Here is an 11662-nt window from a genome sequence, read left to right as displayed (position 1 = left end):
TGCCGTGGCCTTCACAATCTCCTGACAGCCCAGAAATCTCAAAGTACTGGAAGACTTTTGTAAGGACAAATGGGCGAAGATACCTAATAGCCATCCATATACAGTTCAGCTTAAGGATTCACTGTGCCTTCCACATGTATGTTTGACAATAAATATGATGGAATATGTAATCAGTAGCTTAATATTGGCGGTAGGGCTGGGCAATATATGAATGTTGTATCAATATCATGATATGAGACTATATATTGTCTTAAATTTTGGTTTACCAGGTTTTACAGGCTGCATTTCTGTAAAGTAATGTAATTTTCTGAACAAGTTTACTAGACTGTTCAAGCTGTTGTATTATTTACCTTTATCCATTAAGTCATTAAATAATTTATGGAGAATATTTATCAAAAATCTCATTGTGTAAATAAAATTGTTAAAGCACCAATAGTCATCCATACAATATTGTCGCAGTGTCCACATCAAGGTATTTGGTTAAGAATATTGTGATTTTTAATTTTCTCTAAATCGCCCAACCCTAATTGGAGGGCATCATGAAAGGCTACGCTAGATACTATGTTAGGCCTAGTTTAATAAGCAACTCAAGACAATATATGTAGTAGCGGTTCTCTGCTTGTCTCTCTTTCAAGTTAGGGGTCCTTGGCTTAAAAATGTTGAAGACCCCTGTTCTAAGAAGTTATGCCATGATATGCCCAAGTTAGTCCTGTTAGTTGTTATCATCAAAATGTATTTGACAACTACTCAGTAAGGGTGTGAATCTTCACTGGTCTCACAATTCAATTGGGATTATCCTGTAAACAATTCAAATCGATATCCAGATGCATATTATTATTGCTACCCATGGCTTTCATCAACTAATTCAAGCAGTCAGGTATACAAAAACTCCCCTTTTTATTGTATCTGCTTCTAAAATAAATACACTTCCTGAATGTAGTGGAGTCTGAACACAACAGACATGAAAAATACACAAAAAAAACAACAACAAAAAAGCAGCGACCGGAAAATCAAGTAATCGATTATGGTCTGTCACTGCCTCTCTGCAGAATTGTCTAGGTCCTTATTGCGATGTATCGATGCAATGATTAATTTCAACACCCCTACTAATCAGTGTGGTTGGATATTTTCTTAAATAATTATTACTTACAAGTGAACTAAAAAAGTTCCAATCTCGTGTTCTCAAAGTCACCGCAGGCACTATTGCTTTACTTCAAAATGTGCAACACTTATAATCCTGTATGTGTTTGGGATTAAAGTCTAAGCTTTTATCACTCATCAGTGATCTCTCGTTACACAGAGGAAAGCTTGGCGGAGATGGATTGTCTAGATGGGAGAGCACAGACGCCTGAAGTGAGGATTTAGAAGCAGGAAAGTGAAGGATTAGAGACTTGCATTGACGTGATTGGCAGAAGAATCACATGCTGCTGCTGACGCATCATCCACCTGCCGCTGCAGATAAATGCAGCCAACAGAGAGAAACTACACAGGAAAGGAAACACGTGTCATTTGAATACCAAAGAATACAGAACACACTGCAAACCAATCAAAACTGCAAACACAATGAACTTCAAGTGATTAGTGAGGAGGATTACAGTTGTCTTGCAGATGAGCCAGAAGAGAAATGATTTGCCCCTAAAAAAACATAATCAAATAGAGATAAACTGACACATGTTCAATTTTAATCTGAATCCCATAATTCTATTGTTAGTGGGATGGGAAAATTTTACGTAACACTCCCAGTGCACTCTGTGCCTTCAGGCTTCACTCTTGAACATTCTGAAAAACTGTGCCAGTCTTTGTCACATGTGTAACCACCTGAGAGCTGAAAGTTACTGTTGTTTTTTTTAATAAACTCTATAACCCAATTTATAGAATGATCTACCACCACCGGAGGGCAATTTGAGAGAACACAAAAAAAAATCCTTTTAAGATGCAGAAAAATCCAAATCTCACCCATGAAAAATACCCCATACTTTTGGATGGTTTGTAAGGGTCAGTTAAAAATCACAACATGTACCCTAGCACTTGCCTGTGCAGTTAGGTATGTGACAATGTGAATGCCAATTTTATGAGCAGCAAAATGTAACAAGGGTGTACAGGAATAGCATATACATCCATTCAGTCTGTCATTCATTAAGGTTCTTACTCGAAAGCCTGCTCACATAATATTTATGAAAATTATTCATTTCAGACAACAGCTCCTTTTAACAGAAATCAGTGTATTTGATCAGTCTAATTTAAAGTAGCCCTCTGGGTTCATGATATTACTTCATACAATAATGTATTTCTTAACAAGATGTAGATCTGCTTTTTATATATATATTTTACAGACTCCATGTCCAGATGAAATGTTTTATGTCTTATTTAATAACCCGAAGTGCTTAATTATTCAAAGGGGGAAATGGGAGTAGTTCATTTGTCCAGCAATTTAAACTTGTGAAAAGTCTGTTTTCACACACACACACACACACACACACACACACATCTATAGACAATATTTACAGACAAAAGACGAACAGACAAACTGCTGCTTCAGACAGAGGAAACCCCCTAAACCCATAAAGGCTGCATGAAAATCGTGCTGTTTGCCAACAAAAACATACATTTCCGATGTGTGCGCTAGTGCAGAAACACAGCGGGCTGCTGCATACAGACAGGTTGCATGCAGCTATGAGTGAAACCTTTAACTCATAGCTGCATGCAACCTGCATTAGCCTAAATGTCATTTAAATCAGTGAAATTAAAACAGTTGCACAAAGCTCTATACATGTGAATCATTCACTATTAACTTGTTTGTGACTGATAAATTATAAGACAATGTTGTGTAAACTCCATCTAAATTCAGTCTGCCACCTATTGGGACTGAATGACTCGCCAATATTACCAAACGCCTTGACCATTGAGTTCCCCAAACTGCTGCACTGTTAACTGAAACCAATAACACAAGTAGAGCAAGCTGTCTTACCTTAAATCTTTGTTTTTTTTTCCCCTCTGTAACGTTACTTTAGACCAGACTCATCTTGGTGTCCCACCTTTGAAGTTGCATGGGCGCTCACTAACTGTTGGCTAACGTTAGCTAACGTGGCTGGAACAGATGCAGGTTAATTGAGTCCTAGACGCTAACAAGGCTAGATAGCGTCAAAGTTGCAGTCATTCTCTTGCTGCCTCGTTGTTTACGTAATTTTTCCCTTCCTCACATGTGCTGTTGTAGTTTACGATGAACATATACATTACATAGCCTGTTTCCACTGACTTGGGTTCGGTGTGCACTATTTGAAAATTGTCCTAAAACACGGGGACTCGTATCTCAGTAATCCGTGTGTGCGACAACGCCAACATGTGGCGGCAGGTGTAAAAGTAGGATGTTTGGAATACCAAACCCCCCAAAAAACAATATTTTTTAATGAAATTCCATTGCTACGCAACAGCCCGGCTCCTGTTAACTTCCTGTCAGTTGATGCTGTCCGTACCATAGACTGTATATTATTAATATTAATGGTCTATGGTCCGTACACGATCCGTCCTGCCTGCATGATCCGTTCTGCGCATGTGCACGCGCAGATGATAATTATGATGTACGAGGATTTACGGCACTGCACAATCCGTTCCACAGTAGCGGTCGGCTTTTAGCCTCCACCGGAAGGCTAACGTTAGTTTAGTTTACAGTTAATTCGGCGAACCGCTAGCTGAGACAGCAAAGACCCTCAAATACAATAGCCTCTATATACTTTTCCTACTGTTTAGTTTGAGAAACGTTATTGTAGACTGAATCAAAGCTAGCGGTTAGCCGGGAAGCTAATGGCGGTGGAGGCTAACGGCTAACCACTACAACTATGACAGATCGTGTGTATTAACTAAGAACGGTTAGCCTCTACCGGGAAGCTGACGCTAATTTAGCTAACAGCTATTTCGGCTAACATTCTGACAGTTTGAATCAGCCTAAAATAATGTTACTCAAACTAAACAGTGAGAAAAGCAGCTACAGCTAAATTGAGACTTTACAGTGATAATAAAGACAAGTATTGCGTGACTGCATTTTATGTGAGCACAAGTAAAGTAGTACTGAGGTAACAGTTGTCATATATTTAAACATTTATTTTAAGTTTTGAGGGTCTTTTACATGCTGTCTCAGCTAGTGGTTGGCCGAATTAGCTGTTAGCCAAACTAACGTTAGCTTTCCGGCGGAAGCGATCAGACTTTCTTTAACTGTCTATGGGAACAGATCGTGCAGTGTCGTAAATCCGCGTTCATCATGATATCATCTGTGCATGCGCGAACATCTTGCACATGCGCAAAACGGATCGTGTAGGCAGGATGGATCGTGTACCGACAGATGTCATTCACGTAGCCTACACTGCAACAGGAAATCAATTTGGGTCCATTTAGAATGTTTATGTATACATAATGTGAAAAGGTCTATAGGCTAGACCCACTAAACGATAATTTGTAGTCACTTACTGATTTCAACAGCAACATCTCTTTCTAGAGAAAATATCCCTGAAAATTGGGATGATCTTCTATGACGATGATTCTTCATGGAAACTCTCAACATTTTTGTAGGGACTATTTATTTTGTAGAAATTAGTTCCAAAAACAGATCTTCACAGTGGGGTCTTTTGGAATTTGGGTGAACTGACCATTAACTAAGCCATCTCTAAATAAAGAAAAGATGAGACCTTTACAATGGAATTCCATTGCTAGGCAACAGCCTGGCCCCTTGTTAACTTCCTGTTAGTTGATTCCATTCACATACACTGCAACAGGAAATCAACTTGGGTCCATTTAGAATGTTTATGTTTACTGTGAAAAGGTCTTGTGCTTTCTGCCATTATTTTCCGGATGATCCCCGAACACAAAACGTGGCCATCGTTTAATTGTTACAATATAAATTTTTTTTTTTACATTTGTCAGGCATCTAATCTGACACAAATGTAGCAAAAATACATTACTGCATACTTCAGTGCTTTACCTTGTTGACATGCAGATGTAGCCCATATGAACATGACCAACACAAGTGGCAGAAAACAACAATCACAGTGAATAGCACAGTCTTGTTTGATGTATTTAAAAGTAAACATGAATCATCTAATACTTGTAGCCTACCACTGACAATTGATCTAAAAAAACGCAATAATGATGGCAAAATGTTCTTTTAAAACATTACACATTCATTAAGCTGACAACTGCCAGATTCAAACAGCTGTTAAAAAAAATAATTCACACATCAAAGTAGATGGTATAGAGTAGAGCAGCAAGCCGAGAAAAGTACAATGTTACAGAAAAGCCTTTTTTCATGAATTGTGACATCTGTGTGAAGCTCTAAAGCACAGCTACCATCTACTGCAATGTCCTTGAAAGTGTGTTATGGTTTTACTACAGCACCCTCTGCAGTACCACACTTTTACAGTATCAAATGTGTTATCTTTTTATGGGTTATATTGCACTGTAGATAAAATCAGTAGGCCGAAGTGTTTTTATTACCCAGCGTACTGGTCCTATATCTCTTGTAAATGCTCCAGAGAAGACAACAATTTCTAACACACGTAATCTGTATTCAGAATGAAGTTTATATTGGAGAAGTAGTTCAGTAGAGGATAGAAGAGAGGATAAGTAGGATGAGGCGGAGGAGGTGCAGAGACAACGCCTGCTGACCCTCACTGTGTTTTCAATCAGGCTCCTCTAGCAGCATGCTCATTTATCTGAAGGTAAATGGAAGTTGGAGATGTCCAATTTAAGTAGGGTATGAGGGGGATGTATTGTACATTCAAATCAATTTTCCTCTGTAAGGAGTTTTGAAACTCTAAAACAATTGTTGTTCGATAAAACAATTCCCAGAAACACTTGACACAAAATGTTTGCTGTGACTGAGCCAACATTTCAGGAGTTTCATCACTTCACTACAAACAAGCAATTCCATAAAAAATAACGTTTTCATAGTTCATGGTCTTGGCTGGGTGAACACAGTGGTAATATATATATATATAGATATATAGATATATAGATATATATATATAGTACAGGCCAAAAGTTTGGACACACCTTCTCATTCAATGTGTTTCCTTTATTTTCATGACTATTTACATTGTAGAGTATCACTGAAGGCATCAAAACTATGAATGAACACATATGGAATTATGTACTTAACAAAAAAGTGTGAAATAACTGAAAACATGTCTTATACTCTATTTTCTTCACTGTAGCCACCCCTTGCTTTTTTGATGCTGCAAACCCTTGGTGTTTTTTCTTAATGCGCTTCATGAGGTAGTCACCTGAAATGGTTTTTGCTTCACAGGTGTGCCTTGTCTGGGTTAATTAGTGGACTTTCTCATTCAATGCCACCCTTTTCTCTGATTACTGCTTTGCACACTCTTGGCACTCTCTTGATGAGCTTCAAGAGGTAGTCACCTGAAATGATTTTCCAACAGACTTGAAGGAGTTCCCAGAGAGGCTCAGCACTTGTTGGCCCTTTTGCCTTCACTCTGCGGTCCAGCTCACCCCAAACCATATATATATACAGTACATATATTTTCACATGTGATTTACCTTGACATATGGCCATTCTATGGTTTCTAACTCATGCTAGAAAGACTAGGTCCACTGGTGCAGACGAATGACTGGCATTCATCTGTGATTGAGCTGTCAATAACAGGTCTAGACATAAAGTACATCAGGGCGTGGTGCATAATTATAATTTCTTTCTTTTCCTCTGGTTTTCTTATTTTGTTACATTTGGAGTCATTCATTTGCTGTTAATCCAGACCACAGATCCGCTGAGGTCAAAACGCATTTCCAAAATTGTCTGTGCTTTACAGTCACAATGTTATGCTGCAATGAGCCAAAATACTGCAGAGAAACACCATATCCTTACTAACTTGCTGTATGTTTGTTAGCACATGGTGCAACATTATTCATGCTCTTTGTAGACTGTGCATTTGGTGGGATGTTAACACTGTTTAAATAGAGATTAAATATTAACAAAGATACTATTTTCTATGGTATATTCGGTTTTATGTAAGTACAAAATATTCCCTAGATGTATTCAAATATCCATACAGTATTGTACAACATGAAATAATAAATAAAACACAAATTTGCTTACTGCTGATAGGGTAAGTGCTAATCCCCAACATGCAGCCCTCTTGCATGTATCCCTTAAATTCTACAACATGCACAACAATCCTTCCCATTTCAACTAAAAACTCATTTTACCTCAAAATACCAAAAACCTACCAGTAAAGCGTGGTAACCCTGATTATGCAGAAAAATGTGCCCCAAAGTACCGCACAGCGTGTTTTTGTCATTGTTCAGGAGTCATGATTGTGGCCTCTGTCAGTGCAGGAATTATTTTCTAGTGTGATGAGACATTTTTGCTTCACTCAGTGAGATTGTGTGAAATCATTTTAAATCTAGCTGAGTGATAATGCATCTCCCATGGCTTCATTTATTTTAATTAAGTAACATTATTTGAATGCACATCCAAATGATAGCAGATGGTGTGTGAATGATAGGATTAATGGACAAGTCTTGTAGAGACACAGAATGGCATTCCATCCTTACCAATTAACAGTTCCCTTAAGAAAAAAACTACACAAATAAACAAACATCTTGAAATCATCCCAAATCCGTGACTCACCACGTGAGAAAATAAAATGATGTTACCTTGCTGAGCTCACACACTGACTTTACCAGCAAACCTCTTGCAACGTGACTCCTTCTACATGATTAGCAACACCAGGAGCATGAAGCTAATCTCTTACTGCAGGAAAGCCCACCGGGTAAGGAGGTGTGAGGAATCTGTGTGAGTGTGCTGGAACCATAACACAAGTGGAAGCAGGAGAGGAATTAATCACTTCAAAGAAGACCAAAATATGTTCTACACCTGCTGCGGTCAAATATTAAAACTTCAAATCACATTCACCTCTCCTGAGCAGGGATTTACCAACGGTTTACTGAGGTATTAACGAGATATTCAAGAGTAAAGTAATAGGTAAGTACATAGTACAGAGGAGAGCAAAAAATTGTCCAAATTTGTGTTGGAGATTAATCATTTTACATGATGATTTAGGTTCAGAATGACAGGAATATATGCTATATATAATGTCTATTGTCATGCTCATGTTAGGGTGCAACATTGTTTTTAAGGAAGCCTATTGTAACATCTGGCCAGGGATTGCAGATGAAAAATAGCCTTTTGGCATATTTACAGAAAAGTTTATTAAAGTGCTCCTATTATGCTCATTTTCAGGTTCATAATTGTATTTAGAGGCTGTACCACAATAGGTTTATGTGGTTTAATTTTCAGAAAACACCATGCTGTTGTTGTACTGCACATTACTGCAGCTCCTCTTTTCACCCTATGTGTTGAGCTCTCTATTTTAGCTACAGAGTGAGACATCTCACTTCTGTACCATCTTTGTTGGGAGTCGAACATGCACAGTAAGTACTGCTAGCTTTTCAGTTGCAGAGCTAAGCGTGCGTTACAAAGTGACGCACGTTCGTCACGGAAGTAAAGGCTGGACTACAGAGCTGTTTGGGGCAGTTTGTGAACCGTGTTTTCTGTTGGAGATGGTAAGTCCCTTTGGGCTGGACTTTGGGCTTTTTCACTTTGTAAACCTATAACGTGCACAAAAAAGATATAAAACACGATAAAGGAAAGGGATTTTTGACATCTGATCACAACACAGAACACATCACACCACCAGTGGGGAGTAAGAGAATTGTAGCAGGATTATGCACCTGGCACTGCCACGTGAATGTGATTTATGAGAGAGAAAAAATCCGTCAAGTGTTGATTCTGCCAGGGTACCACCAGAAGGTTGTTAATATTCAAGTCTTTGGGCATGTGCAACACTGATGTAATAGTTTTTTTCTCTGCAATTCAGGCAGGCCTTTGCATATAGCTGAGGGACTTCGGAGCCAGTGATGGGTGACAGCCAAAGATAACAAATAAAATCCTCTATAATTACTGTTCAGATATTGCGAGCCAGCGCTACTGTGGATTAGTCTTCCAGCTGCTGTGTAACAGTATGTAAGGTTGTTGCTAAAAATAGAAAAAACACCCATCTCTTATTCACACAATTTGCAGCTTGCTCACTTTCTTGCCCCCATCCCTTTCCTTCCTCTCCCTCTTCTCTCCTTCCATCTCCCCCTTCCCTTCCCTTCCCTTCACTCTCTCGCACATCCAAAGTCGCAGACATGCAGCACAAGCTTCAAAGAGCATAGATAACTTGGGGAGCGCAAGACCGACTGTAACGGAGCACAACACATGCAATGATGCTGTCATTTTCACAACCAGAGAGAGACATTTAGGTTTAATTCACACGGCACCGTCACCTGCTGTGACTAATCGGCACTGGAGGGGAGTCACTGTGAATGAGCACCAAAGTTTGACTTCAAGTTGTCTTTATGTTTCGCTTGAATGGGGGTAAGCAACAGTGAAAGAACACAACCATCCCCCTTGGGCATATGTATGTGCAACAAAGACTGAACATTGAGTGAGTGTATTTTCAGAGTGCGATAGTCCAAAAACAAATTGCACAAAGAAAAGTTGACGTCCCTCCAAACATTTAAACAGTCCTGTTTTTCCATTGATGGTTTGTGCCTGTACTGCATTCTCCACTCTGTCTGAATGTGACGTGAGTAATTATTTCAGTTGTTCAAATCAGGAAACCAATCTAATTCATTCATACAACTAAAGACTCCAACAAACAGCAACTGTTAACCTACAACAGGACCCCTCACAGAGGAGTGGCTCTATGAAAAAACATTTCTGTTGTACAATATGCCATTGAAAGAAATACTGCTTTTCCAATGCCGAGGAAGGCCAGGGACAGGCCATCTTAAAGCATCTAAAAGTAAAATCAGACAAGTTACAGCTCAAAGCCAATGCAAACCAAAGTTTAAGGTCTCGCCTTAAATGGCCATTGAACTGGAGAAATGAAAAACCATTTCTGCACCACAGTGAATGAACATGCCCAGCAGCGGAGATAAGCTAGTTTGTACAATTTTCTAAATGTGTAGCAAACCTGTCAAAAATCACAACTCACTATGCTTCACATCAAGTCAGCCATGGCCAAAAGGTGCCATTTTCTGTTTTAGGAATTAAGTGACACCTTGTAACAGAACACCGGAGGCAGATGGTGTCATGCTGTGAGGTTTGATCCTGAAACGAAAAAGCCACAGGACCTCAAAGCTCATGCATACAATTCACACTGACACAAGTCACACATACAAATGACAAATAATGCATGTATGCAACAACATTAGCTGAGTTTAAATGGAGGCTGTGGGTGTCTGACACACATACTGCAGAAAACCCCTTCAAATATTGAGAATCATTTTTAAAAAGTCATTAAAGTATGCAAACATCAATTATTTTTCATTGCTAATTCACTCCCAGACATTTGCAAAGACTAAATCTACAAAAATGAATGTGAAGTGTTGGTGCAGCATTTAATGCAGAAACATTTGTTTAAATTAGTGTAAATTGTTGAAATTGAATAAAATATGCAAATCTGCAGTTTACTGGAAATCAGCATTGCGTTCTGATAATTTTTTGAGGGGGTGGACAAACAATACACTATAATATAACATTTTCACATCTCTATTGTGCATAGTGAAGCATCACAGTCTATTTAACATTAACACATCGCTGTGTCAAACTGCATTGCACTAGAAATTATTCAATATTGATGTGAAAATCACAACTTCTTATGTCATTTTTTGTCTGAAAAATGTAAAACCCAAGGATTTGAGAACGCCATGTTGCATGAAGTCTTTTTACAGAAGACAGACTAAACATCTTAACACCTTATAAAGGATAAAAGGGAAACATGATTACAAATATTGAGAGAACTGAATAATAAATTGCACCAGAAGCAGAAGATACCTAATGTATTAACTAGTATTACCTAGTAGTATTACTTAGTACCTACTTAGTATTACCTAATGGTTTTTGGGTGAAACTTGGACACGCATCTTCAACTGTTGCCTCCCTAAATGTCTTAATTTTGCATTCCAATATGGCTGGATTTTAATTTTTATGTCATTAGCAGTCTACCCTACACTCAGTATATCTGTTTATCAATGAATACAAAAGAACATTGGGTGCACCAATTATTGAAACACAAAATCAGGTTCATGCAAGGTAAATAAAACTTTTTTCAGACATTAGGTGGCTGTTTACACTCACTGGCTTGCATGAGCTGACCCTGACGCCCAAACACCTGGGAGAAAGGGCTACGACTGCAGGTGAGCATCTCCTCCATGGCTGAACTCCTCTGGGAGGGGAAAGGTCCTTCGTCTTCAGGAAGAGAAAGTGCACCGTGGGTCAGTCTCCGAGTGTAGAGGAGATTGGCTGTTGCACTGGAGCGATCCTCTCTTCTCCCTCTCTCAACTGCTAATTTGTCTACTTCACGACCTCTCCTATGCGTTACTGCCTCCCCACTGACTGCAGATCAGTCCTGTTTCTCGCAGCCTCAGATGCCGTCAGAGTTGCTGCTGCTCCTAAGCTGTTGGGAGATCTGTGTTGGGTTGCTTTCAGCCTGCTCATTAGTGCTCCAGTGTGGCGCTGCTTCAGACAGAGAGCCCAGAAAACACAGCATGAACAAAGCAAGAGGGAGAGAGGGAGAGAGCGAGAGAGGGAGAGAGGGAGAGAGGG

At 39.1% G+C, this 11662-nt stretch overlaps 1 protein-coding gene and 1 long non-coding RNA gene across 3 annotated transcripts in view; both read right to left on the bottom strand.

Moving 5' to 3' along the window:
- The window catches only part of LOC116692418 (uncharacterized), a 19227-nt gene extending 11043 nt beyond the window's left edge, over nucleotides 1-8184 (bottom strand). Inside the window, exon 1 of the long non-coding RNA XR_004332698.1 lies at nucleotides 8134-8184. This is a non-coding gene — a long non-coding RNA (uncharacterized LOC116692418). The remainder of the gene's footprint in view (nucleotides 1-8133) is intronic.
- LOC116692400 (kazrin) overlaps nucleotides 1-11662 on the bottom strand; it is a gene marked incomplete at its 5' end in the record, with an annotated part of 192232 nt that extends 180570 nt beyond the window's left edge. For both annotated transcript variants that reach the window (XM_032520679.1, XM_032520680.1), the window contains 1 exon segment: nucleotides 11195-11662. In XM_032520679.1, coding sequence (XP_032376570.1) covers nucleotides 11195-11270 — 76 coding nt within the window.

This window comes from Etheostoma spectabile, chromosome 7 (assembly GCF_008692095.1).
Source record: "Etheostoma spectabile isolate EspeVRDwgs_2016 chromosome 7, UIUC_Espe_1.0, whole genome shotgun sequence".
Taxonomy (NCBI): domain Eukaryota; kingdom Metazoa; phylum Chordata; class Actinopteri; order Perciformes; family Percidae; genus Etheostoma; species Etheostoma spectabile.
Note: the sequence above shows the minus strand (reverse complement) of the source record. Positions and strands in the feature narration are given on the sequence as shown.